Source organism: Megalobrama amblycephala, unplaced genomic scaffold (genome assembly GCF_018812025.1).
Source record: "Megalobrama amblycephala isolate DHTTF-2021 unplaced genomic scaffold, ASM1881202v1 scaffold440, whole genome shotgun sequence".
Classification (NCBI taxonomy): domain Eukaryota; kingdom Metazoa; phylum Chordata; class Actinopteri; order Cypriniformes; family Xenocyprididae; genus Megalobrama; species Megalobrama amblycephala.
The window spans coordinates 48,410-68,862 of NW_025953380.1; the positions used below are offsets into that span (position 1 = coordinate 48,410).

The 20,453-nt window shown below is 35.3% G+C and overlaps 1 protein-coding gene and 1 long non-coding RNA gene across 5 annotated transcripts; one reads left to right on the forward strand and one right to left on the reverse strand.

The window, feature by feature from the left end:
• Window positions 1-8,076: 8,076 nt before the first annotated feature.
• LOC125261597 lies at window positions 8,077-15,990 on the reverse strand. 4 transcript variants are annotated; one of them, XM_048180154.1, is made up of 5 exons: window positions 15,942-15,990; window positions 11,780-12,133; window positions 10,558-10,599; window positions 10,300-10,352; window positions 8,077-10,128 (listed from the first exon to the last, which is right to left on the reverse strand). In XM_048180154.1, the coding sequence occupies exons 1-5, from the start codon at window positions 15,961-15,963 to the stop codon at window positions 10,021-10,023; spliced, it is 579 nt and encodes a 192-aa protein (XP_048036111.1). In that variant the 5' UTR covers window positions 15,964-15,990; the 3' UTR covers window positions 8,077-10,020. The 4 variants fall into 4 exon arrangements, with proteins under 4 accessions (XP_048036111.1, XP_048036110.1, XP_048036109.1 ...); XM_048180153.1 differs by having other exon boundaries at window positions 8,077-10,131; XM_048180152.1 differs by having other exon boundaries at window positions 10,450-10,599.
• Window positions 15,991-18,331: 2,341 nt separating this feature from the next.
• Window positions 18,332-20,453, forward strand: LOC125261604. The gene is made up of 3 exons (XR_007183378.1): window positions 18,332-18,692; window positions 19,982-20,017; window positions 20,111-20,453. It is a non-coding gene; the product is annotated as an uncharacterized LOC125261604 (long non-coding RNA).

A 20,453-nucleotide genomic window follows, 5' to 3' on the forward strand; every position in this document is an offset into this window, starting at 1 on the left:
TTCTCTCACATGACATGCAGTTAAACATATACTTAATCTTTTTTAGCAAATGATTCATTTTGATTGCTTTTATTTTAAAATTATATATTTTAATGTTAAAGTTTTATGATCTAATTAATTCGTTTTTCATTAAACTCACAAACAAACAAAAATCCTAATTTTACTTTAATAACAGATTTTTTCAGGTTGTTTTCTTTTATTTTAAATTGTAGTCAAAACTCTGTAAATTTATCTCTAAATTAACAACTCAGCTGTTATTTTAAGTATTATGACATTAATGACAAATTCACATTTTTTATACAGAAAAATTACTGTATTTTTATACAGTATTTTCTATTTTCTTAAATTACAAGTGTATGTAAAATTACAAGAATAATCTGTAATTAATACAATAACAAAACAGATAATAAAACAGTCCAATGACCGGCTGCCAAACAAAAACCACAAAATCAAAGTAAATGCTTAATTGAATTAAGCTGGAAAACATTGTTATCTGAGGGGATCCCATGGGTTTATATATCTGTCAAAATGTTGCACCAGGATTCGAACCGCATCCTGAACATTTATTTGTTTTTTATTCAAGAATCATACAAATATACAAACAACTTCAGGAGAACATTAGAATTCAGAAATAAAAGACATTTGTATGTAGAGTCAATTATCTAAAGGAAGTGTTAAGAATCATTTACATACATATGAAGAGGACACATAAAAGACAAGGGACAAAAAAGGGAGAAATAAGAGGAAAAGTACCATACATTTATGGGGAAACAATACTAAAATAAATAATTAAAGGGGAAAAAAAGAGAAAGCTGATTAAACTTGACCATCAGAGCCATCACAAAAGAATTGTTCATAGCTTTAGGAATCGGTCACATTTTGCATTACTAGTAGTTAACCTAAAAGATTTAAGCAGTGAGTGTAGGAAGTGAGCTCATAAATTTCTGTTTATTGGATGAAAAATTTGGCAAGCAAAATAAAAAAAATTGAAAATGTATTCTTTAGATTTGTTAGAATCAGTGTAATAACAAATAATATCTTTCAAATTAAAAGATTGTGTATTAATAAGGGTTTAATTTAAATGGGAGTATATGCTAGACCAAAACTTTTGAACCAATTCACACGAATAGAATAAATGTATCAATGTTTCATCTTCATGACTACAAAATGAGCAAGTACTAGGAATATCAACATATTTGGATATTATTGAATTAACTGGGTATATTATGCAGTATTTTAAAGTGGACTTCTTTAATCTTATTAGAAATAAAATATTTATAGGCTAACAACCATGCTTTTCTCCAGTTGATATTATCAATTAGGGCAGCCCAATGAGATCTGCTTCTAGGGCGAATTTGTTCTCTTTTCTGAAAAACTTGTCGAATGTGTTTATTATTACATTTCTTGTCGTAAATGCTAATGCCATCCAATAACAAAGCCGACTCCTTTGTATCTTTCTGGTTATACTAGGGCTGGACGATATGGCCAAAATTTATATCACGATATAATTCTTAATTTCGGTCGATACGATATAATTCCGATATCGATATGAACTATATAATAGCCTCAGAAAAACTGCCAAGAATGGCCACAACGGATGTCTGTACCTACAAACGTCTGAAAAATGAATTTGCCAAATCTATGAAATCTCTTCCTATAAAACTATATAGGATTTTAGAAATAAAAACAGTACAAATAAATTTATGTTCAGCTTTTATTTGTATTTAGCCTTCATACAAACATAAAAATAAACATAAGACTCACTCACTTTATTAATATTAATATCTTTAACATTAAACTATAACGTAGGCTGATTTTATTATTCTTAAAGGGTCATGAAACCCCAATATATGAGATGAAAATTTGAGATGTAAACAGATATGTATAGGCTGCACATCGTTGAAAACACTAAAGGTACTCAATGTTATTCATAAGTGAAAAATTGTTATTTTTGCATTTTTCATAGCGATTTCTGTCTTCCTGTTTGAAAAGCTGAGTCGGAGCACCGTCACAAAATCTGAGTAATCGTGTACTTTCGGCCCAAGTATGGGCATGGTCGGACATGCTGACGTAGACCGTTTCTCGACATATATATTCATGACATAAAGCTCATTTAATCCAATCACTGTGCTGTAGTATGCATAAGATTATAATTGCAGTATTATGCATGAGGAAGCATCACTTCTCTCGGAAGTGGATTGTTTTGCTGTAATCTACCAGCCCAAATGGAAAATATGTTTGCATGAGATCGCATTACAGCAGAGAATTCAAATGTCACAAAAGTGCTGTTCATTCACCTATGCCTGCTCTAGCTGCGTTCAAATACGCAAGCCGTAGGCTGTTTCCCTCAGCACAGCACGTGTGTTGTTTGTATTTTGCTCGCGATGCGGTCAGAACTGGAGTTTGAATATGAACACATGAAAAATACGATTGTTTTTATGATACAGGCGGAGCGCGCATATGCTCGGTTTCAGCGCGGAGCTCCGCGATGAGTTTAATAACACTAACCACGTGACACATAGCTCATACAGAATAAAGTATCCGTGTTTAAAGTTTTTATTTCACACATTCTCCTGCACCAAACATTAACCAGCACGGTGTAGTTATGCACACATACTTTCATCAAGTTGTGGAAGCTTGTTCCGTCGCATTTGCATCAGGTGTACTCCTTTTGTAAAACTTGCCGCGTTCGCGTTTGATCTTAGCGTACAACTGCTGAGCACTGGCTGGTGGCTGCATGTCTCTGTGGTGTACGTCATCACGCAAATAGCCAATCGCGTTCTGCTCTTTCTAACGGCTGCGCCTCAAGTCAGTGACTACGTTTACATGGACAGCAGTAATCCGATATTAACACGATTAAGACAATACTCTGATTAAGAAAGGACCATGTAAACAGCAATGTTTTATTACCTTAATCCGACTAAAGTCATACTCGAAGTAAACACAAATCGAATTAAGACAGGTGGAGTATTCCTATTTTAGTCGCATTATTGGAGTGCATTGTAGACATGTACACACCTTAATCACACTATTAACGTCATGTGGCAGTTTTCGCCGCACTTTGCTACAGGACACATACCGTTTTGACGGCAAACGAGAGCAAGCTTCAAGCAAGAAGCCACAAATCAAATTCCTCTCACCTCATCTCTCATCCAGAACCTCTGAGTTTGTCGTGGTGGCATGAATGAAAGTTGCCGAATTAAAGTACAGGAGGCCTGTTGCTGGAGAATTTGTATCCACCGTTGTATTTACAGAGCCCCTCACATGAGAGGGAAAATAAATAGTAGCCTAGGCTAAATCGTGCGAACGGTTTACTAATTTGTTCCCTCAATTTATAAATCATGCGCATATCATTTATAAATCGAGGGAATTTAATTAGTAAATCGTGCGCACAATTTATTTATTTTTTCTTGCATGTCATGTGCAGGGCTCCGTATCTATTTGCACATATATTGCATGTCAAATAATTAACTGCACTTGAAGCTTTTGTAAGATTCAAAATGAAACACCCAAAACTGTATATGGCACAAACTGTGTGGTGATACGTGAAATTCTGTAGAGAACGTCGGACGGCGTGCCGTGGGGACGTAATGACGTTTGCCCTTAATCGATCTATGTTATATAACATGTAAAACAGGAACATGAAAGGAATATTTTAAAGGCAACTCATGTAAACACCTTAATCATAATATTGTCTTAATCAGAATAAGGTCAGTAATTAGATTACTGCTGTCCATGTAAACGTAGTCAGTGATGCTGTGTAATGTATATATCGAAATACCGGAAATGTGTTTAAAAATCATATCACGGTTATCGAAAAAAATTATATCGCGATATATATTGATATTGAATTATTGTCCAGCCCTAGGTTATACAATATGTGGCTCTTAAGCAGTTGCACTAGACCTGTGGGAATAGCTTTAATCACGTATTATATTCTTTAAAAAGAATAGGGAAGTCATGAACAGTCATAAAGCATTCATAGGAGAAGATATTACCGGAATTGTCAAATAAAGAAAGGATATAAGTTAAACCTCTATTAAACCAACTGGGGAAAAAGAGAGATTTGTTTCTAACAGTTATATTCCTATTATTCCACAGAAGAGTTTTGTGTGGTGACCGCATCCTGAACCAGTCAGGCAAAAGCGAGGCTTCGAACGTCATCAATGACGTCATTGATCTAAAACGATACAAGCCTCAATACGCGCTTCACTGAAAGCTTCCGGGATTTCTCAACACACGCTCCGAAGCCTTGGCACAGACCGTAACATCACTACTTATGTGTACAGTGTCTAATAATTGGTCTTCAGTGTTAGACTTTGAGTGAAAAGCCTATGGATAGTCTATGGGGATGCACATAAATATATTGTATACAAACACACAAAGAAAAAAAATCATACAGGGTGTTGTTTTACACAACCATTGAGAATTTTTATCAAAGTAAATTACAGACTTTTCAGGAATACCCTAAAGATAATTATCATAATAACTTGTGGAAAATGGGCATCCAATGTCCCCTTTAGGGACGTTGCCTAATAACGTTCCTACGGGAACGTTCAGAGACAGTCACGATGTGGAGTTCTTTTAAGGTTTGGGGGACGTTTTTTGGCGGACCTTCACAGAACACAGGATGTTCTCTGAACGTTTAGGGAACCATATTTTATTTGGAAATGTAATGTTGCCCATGTCAAAAAACTGAATTGAAAATTAGAGCTAAATTAACTTACAAAAGTGGCTGTTCAAACAAAAAATATTTTTTTCTTAAATAAAGCAACATGCATCAGAACATCAGTGTTTCTGGCTCATCACTGACTGAAGCACAGCCTCTACACTTCAGCACAATGTTAACCTCTCAAAACTCAGATAACAGAACAGATCTCTCTAGATCTCTGCATCTTCATTTATCATCTTCATTCTTAATGGGGTGTTGATGTTTTATTAAAATTTATACAAACCCGATTCCAAAAAAGTTGGGACACTGTACAAATTGTGAATAAAAAAGGAATGCAATAATTTACAAATCTCATAAACTTATATTTTATTCACAATAGAATATAGATAACATATCAAATGTTGAAAGTGATGTGAAATGTTGAAATGCCAAATATTGGCTCATTTTGGATTTCATGAGAGCTACACATTCCAAAAAAGTTGGGACAGGTAGCAATAAGAGGCCGGAAAAGTTAAATGTACATATAAGGAACAGCTGGAGGACCAATTTGCAACTTATTAGGTCAGTTGGCAACATGATTGGGTATAAAAAAGATCCTCTCAGAGTGGCAGTGTCTCTCAGAAGTCCAGATGGACAGAGGATCACCAATTCCCCCAATGCTACGGCGAAAAATAGTGGAGCAATATCAGAAAGGAGTTTCTCAGAGAAAAATTGCAAACGGTTTGAAGTTATCATCATCTACAGTGCATAATATCATCCAAAGGAACAATCTCTGTGCGTAAGGGTCAAGGCCGGAAAACCATACTGGATGCCCGTGATCTTCGGGCCCTTAGACGGCACTGCATCACATACAGGAATGCTACTGTAATGGAAATCACAACATGGGCTCAGGAATACTTCCAGAAAACATTGTCGGTGAACACAATCCACTGTGCCATTCGCCGTTGCCGGATAAAACTCTATAGGTCAAAAAAGAAGCCATATCTAAACATGATCCAGAAGCTCAGGCGTCTTCTCTGGGCCAAGGCTCATTTAAAATGGACTGTGGCAAAGTGGAAAATGAATGGAAAACGTGGTCAGACGAATCAAAATTTGAAGTTTTTTTTTTTTTGGAAAACTGGGACGCCATGTCATCTGGACAAGGACAAGAGGACAAGGACAACCCAAGTTGTTATCAGTGCTCAGTTCAGAAGCCTGAACCTCTGATGGTATGGGGTTGCATGAGTGCGTGTGGCATGGGCAGCTTACACATCTGGAAAGGCACCATCAATGCTGAAAGGTATATCCAAGTTCTAGAACAACATATGCTCCCGTACAGACGTCGTCTCTTTCAGGGGAGACCTTGCATTTTCCCACATGACAATGCCAGACCACATACTGCATCAATTACAACATCATGGCTGCGTAGAAGAAGGATCCGGGTACTGAAATGGCCAGCCTGCAGTCCAGATCTTTCACCCATAGAAAACATTTGGTGCATCATAAAGAGAAAGATGCGACAAAGAAGACTTAAGACAGTTGAGCAACTAGAAGTCTGTTGTAAGATCAACAGATCTTCAGATACTTTGATCTCCTGAGATATGGACAGCACAAACGCATACAGCCATTTTTCTCCACACCCACAGCGTGAGGTTGCGGGAAAGCTTCTTTCCATCCTGTCCTTCCTTCACATTTGCTCCTTCTCCCCCACTTCCTTCCCTTTACACATTCTTCCCATCACTCAGTTCACGTAAAAAGATTATATACAAATTATAATGTTCTGTCAATGCAAATGAATTAACAGTCATGTTTGGTATCGTTTGAAATGTCTCAGTGCAACTGGTACAATGGTCTCGTCTACATAAAAGTAAACCAAAGGTATTAAAGGTTTTAAGAGTTTTAGAGATACTTTGGTTGCAACCATGGGTGTGCCTCTATCCCAGGGTCTTTCATCTAAATTACCTCCTGTTCCACAGCAAGGTGCGAACCCCTAAGGTCTGTGACCCTAGTCAATGCAAATTCTGATTGTAAGTTCATGCCTCACATTGGGGGATGTTTTGTCTTGGTCTGAGTATTTAAAGAAATGTTGCAAAAGGCTCAGGGCCCTTCTGTATTCAGACAAGCCCTCATTGCTGGGTGTCTAGGACACTCAGCAGTGTGTATTTTCCTAATGTCAGGTATGCATCTTACTCTGTTTCTGAGCATTTGATGTTTGGTATTGATCACCTTTGAATTGATTATGTAATTGGCATGATACATTTACCTGACTAATAAATTGTCACATTTGATTTATTCTGACTTACTCTGAAATTATTGACTTCAGTAGATTACGATGTATCCATTGTTACCGCAAATCTGCGTCAGGTTAGTAACGGACTAAGGTCCAGTTGAGTGGAGCATAGGGCACACTAACTGTGATTTTAGAGCTCCGACTAACACTTGGCACTAGTTCAAGTGTACTTAGACTGTAAATGCTAAAAAGGGAATTCCGTTTAGGACAACTAATCGACCAACCTAAATAGGGTGAGCCTTACCTCTGTTTATTGTAATGTTTCTCTAGCTAAGTGTACATGAGAAATCATGGCATAACCAAACCAAAGCTACTATAAGAGAAGTAATATTGGTCGGCTTACCTGTAGTAGTGGTTATGACCTCTGACTAGAATTAGTGTTACTCTAATTCAAGTGTATACAGTTCTATGGGGGACTAAATCAAATACTTTTAGAGAAAGCAAGCATGAGAGCGGCACTCTATTAGTATAGTCAATTACCTCTGTCTAGTGACCAAGACTGGCGAGTTTGTGATCGTGGGCCCGCATATTAATGAATGGCCAGTGCGAGGACCCTGTGCGACACTGAGAACCGAATGAACGAGTACAATAAGAGTAAAGAGTTAAATAGAATATTCAAATGTAAAGCTAAATTATTATACAAATGACCAATAATCAATTGACATTCTAAACTAAATTCGAGGTCATAATAACATGGAGTCAGATGAAAGATTATTTGGAATTAAACTACTTTGCCACGCTGAAAAGACGGAACGCGCAAGAAACCTTCCCCGCCCGGTGGGAAACCGCCATTGGGCCGATTGGGCGGGCCTTACACTGTATTAGACAAGAATGGGACAACATTCCTATTCCTAAACTTGAGCAACTTGTCTCCTCAGTCCCCAGACGTTTGCAGACTGTTATAAAAAGAAGAGGGGATGCCACACAGTGGTAAACATGGCCTTGTCCCAACTTTTTTGAGATGTGTTGATGCCATGAAATTTAATATCAACTTATTTTTCCCTTAATATGATAGATTTTTTCAGTTTAAACATTTGATATGTCATCTATGTTGTATTCTGAATAAAATATTGAAATTTGAAACTTCCACATCATTGCATTCTGTTTTTATTCACAATTTGTACAGTGTCCCAACTTTTTTGGAATCGGGTTTGTAAATGTCATTGTTACGGATGGAATCGCTTGCTTTAGTTGGGCTCCTGACCCTTGATGTTTTAATGTTAGTTTTTCTCCAATTGTTGTAACTGTGCATTTATAAAGCACATTTATTACAAAAAAAGTGAGAGAAAAAAAATCTTATCAAAATCAAATGGATTTAATTGCTTATTGTTGATGGTTTTATTATCATACCATGGCCTTTCATACCTATATTGTGCTCCTTTTATGTTGTAATGCATAAAATCCTGTCCTGCTTTGATATTTTGAAAGATTTTATTTCATTTTGCAAAAATTATTCAGACATGTACTCACACCGACATCAAGATTCAGCATATGAACCTCAACAATGGTGACAACATTTTCAGATAAACAGATTAACTCTGAGCGTCACAAAACAAGCTACAAGCTATGATGTCTGTGAGTCTGGAATGTCCTCCTAAAGTCATATAAGGAACTTTGAACTGCAGCACTTTCATTACCAAAAGAGGACATTTTAGGAATGTCCCTAATGTTCAGTTTGGGATTTTTGTTAACTTTACAGAACTTTTAGGAAATGGTGCGCAAGGTCATGGGAATGTTGCCTTCTATGTGGGGAAGTTCAAATCACATAGCTGTCATACAGGGGTGGTTTCCTGGACAGGGTTTAAATTAAGCCAGGATAGGCCTTAAAGGGCCATTTCATTCTAGGACTAGGCTTAATCTCTGTCCGGAAAACCGCCCCAGTGTTTTTTAGACAATCAAACGTTCAGATTGTAAAAATCATTAGACAGAATTTTGAGTATTATCTTTTAGACTCACGCAGACAACATGAATCAGCGTATAAACCTCAACAATGGTTCTGTGATGTTCTGTGTTAATCTGAAAAATTTGTTACCATTGTTGAGGATCATATGCAGGATCTTGATGTCTGTGTGAGTCTATATGATCCTGTCTGAAAAATTTCTGCATAATGACAAAAACTTTCAAAATATCAAAGCAGGACAGGACTTTATGCCGTATTATAGAGCTACAATAACATGAAAAAAAAATACAATGTTTGTAGATCACTGAAAAAGGATACTGTGATGATAAAATCGTCATCAATAAGCAACTAAATTCACCTGATCAGTTTTCTATTTTCACCATTGTTTTGTAACAAATGTGCTTTAAAACACAGTTACATCAGTTGGAGAAAAATTAAAGTTAAAACGTCAAGGGTCAGGAGCTCAACTAAAGCAAGTGCTTACCTCTATATAACGGTGACTTCAAACTTTATTATTTTTAATAAAAATATAAACACCATTAAGTTTTAAGAACCCATGAATCGTGCAAATTCACTGAGATCGTCCCCGAGCGGCGAATCATTGAACAAGTGTCTATGTCTATTACCTGAAAAGTGTCTAAAAGTGTCTATTACCTGATCTCTGATGAGTTTTACACATTTTGTAGACGTTTTAATGAGAAATTTATATAATTTAAAGGAATAATAGTTGCTAATAGTCGCTGTTTAGCTGACCCACCATAGAACAAATAAGCCCAGAAAATTGATTAAAAAAATAATATTATACAGACACTTAATATTTAAAGGTATTAGATGGTTAGTTAATTGCATCTAATAGATTATACTTTCAATAAAACATTTGCAAAGGGTTTGTAAAAGCTGTTTTTGTGCATGCTCGGCATGAGATTTTGTTGCATTTGCACTGTTTTGACCAGCAGGGGTCACCAGCGTGTGGTGTTTCAAACGCCTCGAAACAGTGAATCATTTTGCGAAAATTGGTTCAACTGATTCGAAACTTTGAAAGCTTCGTTCCTTACCATCACTACTGAGCAGTAAAGTCAACCGCAGCTGCCTGGCCAGCAGCCAGTTTTTGTTATGCAGTTTTTATTTATTTGTGCAAAATGAGAGCAGACAATCTTGGTTCTGGAAAAGCATGTGTTTTCATTTAATGCTTGCATATACTGTGTCCTGTGTGAGATGATTTCGTTCTCTGTGTTTTTTCACCTTGTTTATGTTTACGGATGCATATGAAATTTCATCACCTTCATTCTGCTGAAACAAAAAAGGTTTGTAAGACTCTCTCTTATTCAGTTTCACAGGCCAGATCCTGACCTTAAAAACTTTACAGATCAAGAATAATCAATATTTCCATTTGCTAACCAAACAAAAATTAATTGAATTTAACTTTAGAAGTAAAAAAACAAAACAAAAAACGATTACCTGCTCGCCTTTACTTTTACTTTTATATAATGTCTGTGATCCCCTTAAGTTCCCTAGGAAAAACAATACAAAACAGAAAATAAATGTGTAATTTGTACAGTTGAACAGTTAAATGAACTTAGGTATGTACATGAATTATGTGCTGCTAACCTTTTTTTGCTCTTTTTATTTTCCAGCACATGCACACATTTGACATCAGTGATAGAAGTAGAAACACACAGATCACAGACAGCCATATTGTGGTACTGATATAATTACCAAAAGCTTTTGTATTCTCTGTTCCTTCTGTATTCTGCTGCTCTACATTGGGATAAGGAGAATATGGCAGGATTTTAGGATCTGAATTGTCAGTTCAGTTAGAACATATACAATATATGATAAAATATTATATAGCATTTTTATAACTGTACATAAGGAATGACTTTCTGTTTCAGAGATATTATTTTACTTGTTTAAGTTATACATGTTCTTTTCATGTTTTTCATTGTTCACCTTGGTCACTTATTTAAAGGTGCCCTAGAATGCTTTTTCACAAGATGTAATATAAGTCTAAGGTGTCCCCTGAATGTGTCTGTGAAGTTTCAGCTCAAAATACCCCATAGATTTTTTTATTAAGTTTTTTAACTGCCTATTTTGGGGCATAATTATAAATGCGGCGATTCAGCACGCGTCCCCTTTAAATGCTTGCGCTCCCCGCCCCCAAGCTCGCGACTCTGTAATACATTGCATAAACAAAGTTCACACTGCTAATATAACCCTCAAAATGGATCTTTACAAAGTGTTCGTCATGCAGCATATCCGATTATGTAAGTATGGTGTTTATTTGGATGTTTACATTTGATTCTGAATGAGGCTATGCTCCGTGGCTAAAGCTAACGTTACATGCTGTTGGAGAGATTTATAAAGAATGAAGTTGTGTTTATGAATTATACAGACTGCAAGTGTTTAATAATGAAAATAATGACGGCTCTTGTCTCCGTGAATACAGTAAGAAACAGTGGTAACTTTAAAGGTGCCATAGAATTGAAAATTGAATTTACCTCGGCATAGTTAAATAATTAGAGTTCTGTACATGGAAATGACATACAGTGAGTCTCAAACACCATTGTTTCCTCCTTCTTATGTAAATTTGATTTGTGCAAAAGACCACGCAACAGTCGGGATCATTAATATATGCCCCTAACTTTTGCGTATGCCAGCTCATGTTCAAGGCATTAGACAAGCCAGTATTAACGTCTGGAGCAGCACAGCTGAATCATCAGACTTTATGCAGGTAAGCAAGCAAGGACAATAGCGAAAAATGGCAGATGGGGCAATAATAACTGACATGATCCATGATAACATGATATTTTTAGTGATATTTGTAAATTGTCTCTAATTATTTAACTATGAGGAGGTAAATTCAATTTTCAATTCTAGGGCACCTTTAAACCAATAGTCCTATGATATTGTAATTAATGGAATTATGTGAAATGCTTACCACCGTAGTCCAGTTTAGAGCAGTGAGTTTGTTCAAGTTTGCGTTCAGTGCAGCAGTAGAGCATCAGATCAGTGTCAGTGATGTTCATCAGAAGCAGAGAGTGAGTGTTTGTGGGAGAACTGAGAGCTTTTATCCGTCCTGCGTAACTTGGGTGAATATAAGAGGACTCTGGTTTAGATTCAGTTCCTTTAAGATATTCAAGCTTCAGAATTCTGACAAATGTTTGGTTTCCATTTATAATGATCCATGTAATCTCTTCATCATCTTTAATGTTACAAGGGAGTGTTGTGTTTCCTCCTGGATGAACTTTCACTGATGATCCTTCAGTGAGAAGCAACAACACAACTGTGAAACCTGGATATGAAACAAAAGCAAGTATTATGACATAAAATGGCCCTTTTTACTTATTTATTTTTGACTTTGTGATTTAAATGTACAACAGAGAACAGAAATAATTTCTTAATAGAAATAATTTCATCATTTTCAGTATCATTCTCATTGAAATCATCATGAGTTTTTAGTTTTGATTGTATACAACATAAACACTATTAAACACCAAATTAGTACTAAATTAGAATTAGTAAAGAAGCAGTTTGTATTGGAGGGAGAATTATTTAATTTATTTAGTTTTAATTATTTAATTTTTTTTCCACAATAAACAGTTCAGTACACGAATAATAGAATGTACAATGACTTCGAGGTGTATTTATTCATATATTCATAGGTGTAGTTTCACTTCTGTGCTTAGGGGTGGGGAAGATTCTTATTAAATAATTAAATAAATAATAATAAAGGAATTAAATAATAAAGGATTAAAATGGATTTAAGGGAATAAATAAATAAGAATGGAAAAAGAAGTTCTAGGTCTAGTAGTAGTTATGAATTAATCAATTTACTTCTAATCGAGTATTAGTAATCTAATAGACCACTACTAATACTAGTTTAATACTAATCTACTTACATCTTTTCATGAACTTTGTGGCGTTGTGACATTGACAGTAAGGCTTGCCTTTTTTTATTTGATTGGCCATCTCAATTTGATCATTTTGAAGTCATCTGCTTATTAATGCAGAAATGTTTTCTGAAAACACCTGCGATTGCTGATAAAGAAGCAATTCTAATAGTCAGGGGTCAAGAGCTCAACTAAAGCAACCACCAATCTCCATGATAGTGACCTCAAACCACATTGAGCGCGCTGCGTGTGCGTGCAACCGTCATGCAGCTTATTGAAAGACGTGTTTTCTTGCCATTAATTTGCAATATGCTGTCTTTTTTATGTCATCACATTGAAGCGCCGCTGCTGAAAAGCAGTAGTACTTGAAACATTGCTAACATTTATATTTTATTCTCTGATAATTTTGGGGTGGCAGATGGGGTGGCAAAGCTTTTTCAGTTGCCACCCCGTGCCACCCTGGTAAAGCTGTTTGTAGAGTTGATTAATCAGATCTTCAGAGGTTTAATGTCTTTTATCTTCAGTTCATCTAAGGCTGTGGCTGAAGAAAGTTAGTTTGTGTTTTTATTTCTATTTCTTTCAGTGTTTGTTCACAGCAGGTGTTTGAATGAGTGAAAGAATGTTTTAGGAACATCATACTAACCTTTAAATAACATTCTACTAACATTAAGGAAACTGAAAATGTTCATGTTCTTAGAATGTTACAAATCAACGTTCCTACAATGTTGAATTTTAAATCAAAATTAAGTTGAAAGAATGTTTGAGGAACATTATAACTTCTAAAAACATTCCTGAAATGTCAAGAAAACTGGACGTTTTTAACAGAGGTGGGAAGTCCAGGGGTCAGAAAGTAAAAGTCCTGCCATATTTTTATTCCACCCACTGAAGCATTAATGAGATAAATAAGTGATTAATTGAGTGATGATTGACCATTATTGAAGATACCTGATGATAACAAGCAGAATCACCAAGGGAGAAAAATCACAATTTTTAAGTTACCATCATCGAGGTCAGGGTTTGTTTTAGTTGAGCTCTTGACCTTGACTTTTTATTATTAGATTTTGTTTGGGCAGTTTTAAGTGAATTAAAACCAACCAGACAAGCAAAGAGAAAAGATGATCAGGTGGTGGTTATGTTTTCACAATCATTATTTGATCTGAATCATTGAACTCATTTAAAACTCAATCTCTGAGAAAGATTTATATTGATTACACCAGAATTCTGATTCTACAGCAGAAGATCAACTTTAGCAATACAAATTTTTTTTTTTTTTTTTGAAAGTTGTTCTTAATCACAAAAGAATGATTTATTTTAGGCACACACAGACATTTTTAGGAAAACCCTAACCTCGATGATGGTAACTTAAAAATTGTGATTTTCTTCTTTGGTGATTGTGCTTGTTATCATCAGGTGTCTTCAATAATGGTCAATCATCACTCAATTAATCACTTATTTATCTCATTAATGCTTCAGTGGGTGGAATAAAAATATGGCAGGACTTTTACTTTCATGCATTCATGACCTCAAGACTAGATTATTGTAACGCTCTACTGGGTGGTTGTTCTGCTCGGCTTTTAAACAGACTACAGTTGGTCCAAAATGCGGCAGCTAGAGTTCTTTCTAGAACCAGAAAGTATGACCATATTAGCCCAGTTCTGTCAACATTACATTGGCTCCCTATTAAACATCGTATAGATTTTTAAATCTTGCTACTTACTTATAAAGCTCTAAATGGTTTAGCTCCCCAGTACCTAAGTGAGCTCTTAATGCATTATAGTCCTTCACGTTTATTGCGATCTCAGAATTCAGGCCATTGATAATACCCAGAATATCAAAATCAACTGAAGGCGGCAGATCCTTTTCCTATTTAGCACCTAAACTCTGGAACAATCTTCCTAGCATTGTTCGGGAAGCAGACACACTCTGTCAGTTTAAATCTAGACTAAAAACACATCTCTTTGCTCTTGCATACACATAACACATTGTCAATACATTAACATTTTTCAAATCCGTTAAAGGATTGTTACGCTGCAATAATTAGGTCGGCCGGAACCGAGAACATTTCCTATAACACTAGATATACCTGTACATCAGAATAAGAATGGCATCTACGCTAATATCTGTCTCTCTGCTTATCCTGAGGTTTTCCGGGTGCTGGATCCAGGCCGTATCCAGATCAGATGGAGAACCTGTGTCTGGACCTGACTACAACGTAGCCCAGGAGACAATGGGCCTACAGATCCAGTTCTGGCTGCATCTATAATTCAGATTTTTAATCCCCGTATCCGCTTACATATATTTATATATAATCTATTTTTAATCTCTATAATAAAAATGTATAATTCAGATTTTGATCTCCATATCCATTTACATATATTATATATATATCTTCCAAGGGGTTTTTTCCCTCCTAGGACTTTTTTCCCAGTGTTAGCACGCTGGGTTTTTCTCCTAGGGGGTTTTTTCCACCCCTGGGAGTCAGCCGACATTGGCTTAATGTAGCACCATCTTGTATATGTTACATATTACCACGCTTGTTTGTACAGCTTATTTTTAACCACTTCCCTTTTTTCTGTGCTTCTAATATGTAAAGCTGCTTTGAAACAATTACCAATTGTAAAAGCGCTATATAAATAAATTTGACTTGACTTGACTTGACTTTCTGACCCCTGGACTTCCCACCTCTGGTTTTTAATGTTCCCAGAACCAACACTGAATATTTAGAGAACGTTCTTATAACAAAATTCTGTTAGCTGGGTTACTATGGTAAAGTCCAAAACACATGCGATAAATTCTCAGAGTAGTTTCAAACATATCAAGGGCAGCATTCACAATCAGACTCAAATCAAGACTATAGCTATATCTTCTTAAGTAGTATTATCACTATTTACCATGACTATGTCTGCGTTCAGTGTCAAAATTCAGCGATATCTAGTCAGCCATCATAGACAGAAAATCTATGCTTATTCTAAGAAAGATCAATCCAAAGCTTAAGAAAGCTTCTTCATGATGCCACATAATATTCTAAATTCAGCCTTTCTTTATCTTAGTACATTTGAAGAAAGGGTAAAAAAAAAAGAAACTCTGAAAATATGCTATTTTTTCTCCATTGCTAATTTCAGTCTATCATTTACAAACAACATATTGTGCTAATATGAGTATACATATATTAAGCAAAAGAAAGACACACAAAGTCTTTGGCATACTCACTTATAAATCCTCTCAGCATCATTTCCTCTGGGCTTCTCACTCTGTGTTTGCAAACAGAATGAAAGCCACTTGTGACTTTTTCCTCTTTTGTTTTTTACGTCATCGATGCCCTTGACTCACTAATAGGTCAGTGGCACAGTGAGATGCAAATTAATATTTAATTAATATTAATGGGCAAACTGGGCTGCCTTTCCCAAAAGCATCGTAAGCAAGTTGATCATAGAAAAGTTACCACCAATTGTCTCGAAATGCAGCCCAGGTTGCAGTTATTTAAGCACTGGTTACCATGTTGTTAAAGGAGTTAAAAGAATGAAAATTTATTCATCCTCATGTCATTCTAAACTTGCATGACTTTATTTCTTCTGTGGAACCCAAAAGAAGATATCTTGCAGAACGGTGAGGTCCAAACAACAACTAACAAACAAAATATATTATCTTGTGTTCCACAGAAGAAAGAAAATCAGATTTGAAACCTATATAAAAATCTATTTAAAATACATTTATTTCATAAGTATACTTCAAACCCATTAAAATATTTACTGACATATTGTTTGAAACTTACAAACATAAACATAATTAAACTTAATTTAGAGTGCTTCTTTATTGCACAATGTGCATTACTTAATATTAAGCCTAAAATGGGTTTTAATATCACTAGTAAGGATAGTGTGATTACTGTAAAATAATCTACATCTTTAAATGCAAGATATTTAAAGTGTACCTAAAGTATTCAAATTTAGCAACAGCTTTGAGGCTTAATTGTCTGGCAAAAAGGACCTGAGGATTGTATAAACCACAATTTCCATTCAGATTTCCAAAACAAAATGCAAAGCAGACTGTGAGTGCATTTGAGGTTTAGACACTTACAAGTGCACTTGGCAGGGTGAGGTCTAATACTGCATAGTGAAATATAATGACCATGACTAAGTTCACTGGAAAAATGTTCATTTTCAAAGCAAAAATAGATATCTTGTTAAGTGGTTTTTGATGTGAAGCTTTATGTGCACATATAAAAGGTCAATGACCACAGAGGAAAAAAAAAGATTTCAACTGAATGCTTGCACAATACATTTAATGTTTCAGTTAAAAACTCATTAATTCAACTTCATTTCAATTGCAATACTATAATGAATTACCACTATGGATTTGATCATTGATGATGCTGCATATTAATTCATTATTTTAAGTTTCAAACATACCCTTACTTTTCTTGTCTACAATAGCTACTTCCTGTGACCCTCTGCTGTGTCAGCAAGCAAGATACAAATGGACAAATAGCTCTGTGGAAAGATATTTTCAAAGCATAGCGAGAGACTCAAGAATATACTACAAATATTAGAAGTAATTGAAATCTCAGCCACATTGCAGTCTTTTTTTCAAGATCACTTGCACTCTTTGAATCTTTTTATATGCTAAATGTAATAATGCTTCTCAGCAAAAAAACATATTTAGAGGAGCTGTGGTCTATAGCTCTTGAAAAAAAATGTGTTAAAGCCCCCGAGTTCCTGTATCAGGAAATCCATGTGTGTAACAAGAAAACGTCTGAAACTTCCGTATAGAAGGTAGGCTACTGTTTACCTTAAAAAGTGTAAAAATTATTGTTAGTCTTATCAAATGCATACAGAGGATCAGTGGTGGACAAAGTACTCAAATCAAGTACAAATACTCTGATAAAATATTACTCCAAAATTATTAAGTACTCCTTTTCAATTTTACTTAATAAAACATACTGATCGATGAATGTTTATTTTGTAATTTAGTGAAGTTTCTCAAAATAAAAATACTTCAGGTAGGCCTACTTCAAAAATGTTTTAAGTAGGCCTAACAAAGTAAAAATACTTTGTTACTGTACAGCACTGCAGAGGACTTATAATGGTTTTAACAAGTGTCTGATTATCCCATTGTTGATGTGCAACAGAGTGACAGCGACAAGACAAGACAAGACACAGATAATAATAATACTAATAATACTTAAGTACAGTAACTAATTATAAAGTACTAAAGTACTTGAGTAAATGTATAATTAGTTACTGTACTTAAGTATTATTATTATTATTATTATAATTATTATTATTATCTGTGTCTTGTCTTGTCGCTGTCACTGCACATCAACATATTTTGTTGATCCTGGAACAACATTTCAGTCTGAAAATTTTCAGACTTAACCCTATTCCTACCCCTAAACCTAACCCTACCCATAAGTTATCCCAAAAATCAGAGGGAAATGATAGATGAATAACACTGATGTAGAAGCACCAATTCCTGATTTTAAGCCTAAACTAGGCATAATCTGTAAACTTGTCCCTCAAATCTGATTGGTTGATTTGAATGTTGTTCCTGGATCAACAAAAATGTTGTCCGTGTAATGCAATTACAAATTAAATTTTTCATGGCAGCTAACTTTTTCTGCAGCAGTTTGTTTCTGCTATAAAGAAGCAATATTGCCACACTGTTAAATGTCACTGTAGATTTAGCAGCACATTACTGTAAAAACCTACAGTACAGTACTGCCTTTTTATATTACAGTACAATACTGTATTTTGTATTGCATTCTGGGTAATTTTGTTTGAGCGGGAACATTTTACAGTATATTTTAGTGTTGCTGTAACCTAGCTGTAACTTGGCTGTAATATGCCAGGCAAAAATACAGGATTGCTGTAAACAGCGCCCCCCGACTGACGTCAGAACAACTGCAGCTCACTCACTCGATGGATATCTGGATGTCTCACTCGGTCGATATCTGGAAGTTTGGTAAGTTAATTTTACATTTTATAATTAGGTTTTAGGATTTTACGCTATGTGTACATAACTTGTGAAATGACAGTGAAAGTTCAGCCAGCGAACGTTGCAAAAACACCGTTACAGAGTTAACGTTACTTAGGTGTCTGTTTCCCGCTTGTCCCGACATTTTCAATTCTAACTCGGTGAATTACATCGGGTTTATTTCGACCAAACCAGACCTCGTGATTGTTGAAACGCTGAAAAGACAAATCAAGATGATTTTCGTGAGTTTTATTTTGTTTCTGTCGAATTTGAATGTACGTTACTGTGTTTTACGATGGTCTGTGAGGTAAATTTACTGCATTTGCTAATGGAGTCTAGGTTTGAATGATGATAACAAAAATGTCTAACGTTATCTCTGTAGGGATCGTTTTTATAATGTCTGAGCCTGTCAGCAAAAACTTTTAGTATTGTAATAGACGTAAAGTTACATTGACAGTGCTTACCCTGATAGCACACGTACATCTCGGAGACGTCTATTTGATGTGTGTGTTTACGTCTGGAAGACGTATTATTTAGGGTGTTTGCTCATCTGGAATACGTCTATAGGACGTATCCTGTCAGATGTCAAATAGACGTTTAGAAGACGTCTTTAAGATGTTTATGATTTAGAATGTATGTAAAACTGACATCTTAAAGACGTCTATTAGATGTTTGTAAACAGCAGATGCTTTCCAGATGAAGTGATCTTTAACAGACGTCTTGCAGACGTACGTGTGCTATCTGGGTAAACTGCTAGGATTTGCAGTCTATTTCCCGGATGACGACTGCAGCTGTCGCGGTCAACACTGGACCTATTTGAATAAGTCGTTTAGACAGCAAAACACGTGAAAACAAGGCTTAAAAATACTTAACTTTCCTTTGCAACGTAAATGGGTGATTTGGGTTTAGAAAGATTGACTATTGGTACCAGTTTAGCATTTTACTTAATTTAATTTAGGTGGAAGACTCAGTTGTATAGCGTTGTGATTGTAATGACAAATAATAAAATGAATAAAGGTAAAAATTATATATATATATATATATATATATATATATATATATATATATATATATATATATATATCAGAGTTGATATATTAGTCAACATGCCATGTATGCCAAAAAAAGCAACTTAGAATTTTTAGAAGCAGAAGCTTTTTTTTATTATTATTACTAAAGATGTATTGTTGGAGTGTATGAAATACAGTGATGTGTTAGCTTATACGTCCTCAACAAGTAACGCATAAATGAATAAAATGTATTTTGATTTCTTACAGCTCTACGGTGTGTCTTTGCAGCCTGGGAATAAGTCTGTAAGTATTAGCCATTTTAATACAATGTTTTAGAGGGTTAGTTCATCCAAAAATGAAAAGCATATTTATTAACTGGTATGATATTGCTAACAGGTTCCTGGTCAGAATCAACCCTGAAGATGGAAATGCCAGACAGACGAAGTGCCAGACAGGGAGTCAGTAAGGGGACCAAAAGGGTGGTGCAGAGGAAGTGACGGCCATCAACCCACAAAACTTCAAAATGATGCCTGCACCCACACACTTGTTTTTTTGTTTGTTTGTTTGTTTGTTTTTTGTGTTTTTTTGTCGCTCACTTGTCATTCTTTTACCCAACCCAATCCTCAAGTTCTCTTTTCTTGTATGTTTTTGTTTCATTTACATTTGTGCACACTTAAAAGGTTAGTTCACCCAAAAATGAAAATAATGTAATTTATTACTTACCCTCATTTCGTTCCAC

Coding starts and splice junctions, on each gene's coding strand:
- LOC125261597 (XM_048180151.1), bottom strand. CDS start 15,963: ATGATGCTGAGAGGATTTATAA. Junction 10,600..11,779: donor CTCTAAACTGGACTACGGTG/GTAAGCATTTCA, acceptor ATCCCAATGTAG/AGCAGCAGAATACAGAAGGA. Junction 10,132..10,299: donor GTAAAAGTAAAGGCGAGCAG/GTAATCGTTTTT, acceptor TTTTTGTTTCAG/CAGAATGAAGGTGATGAAAT.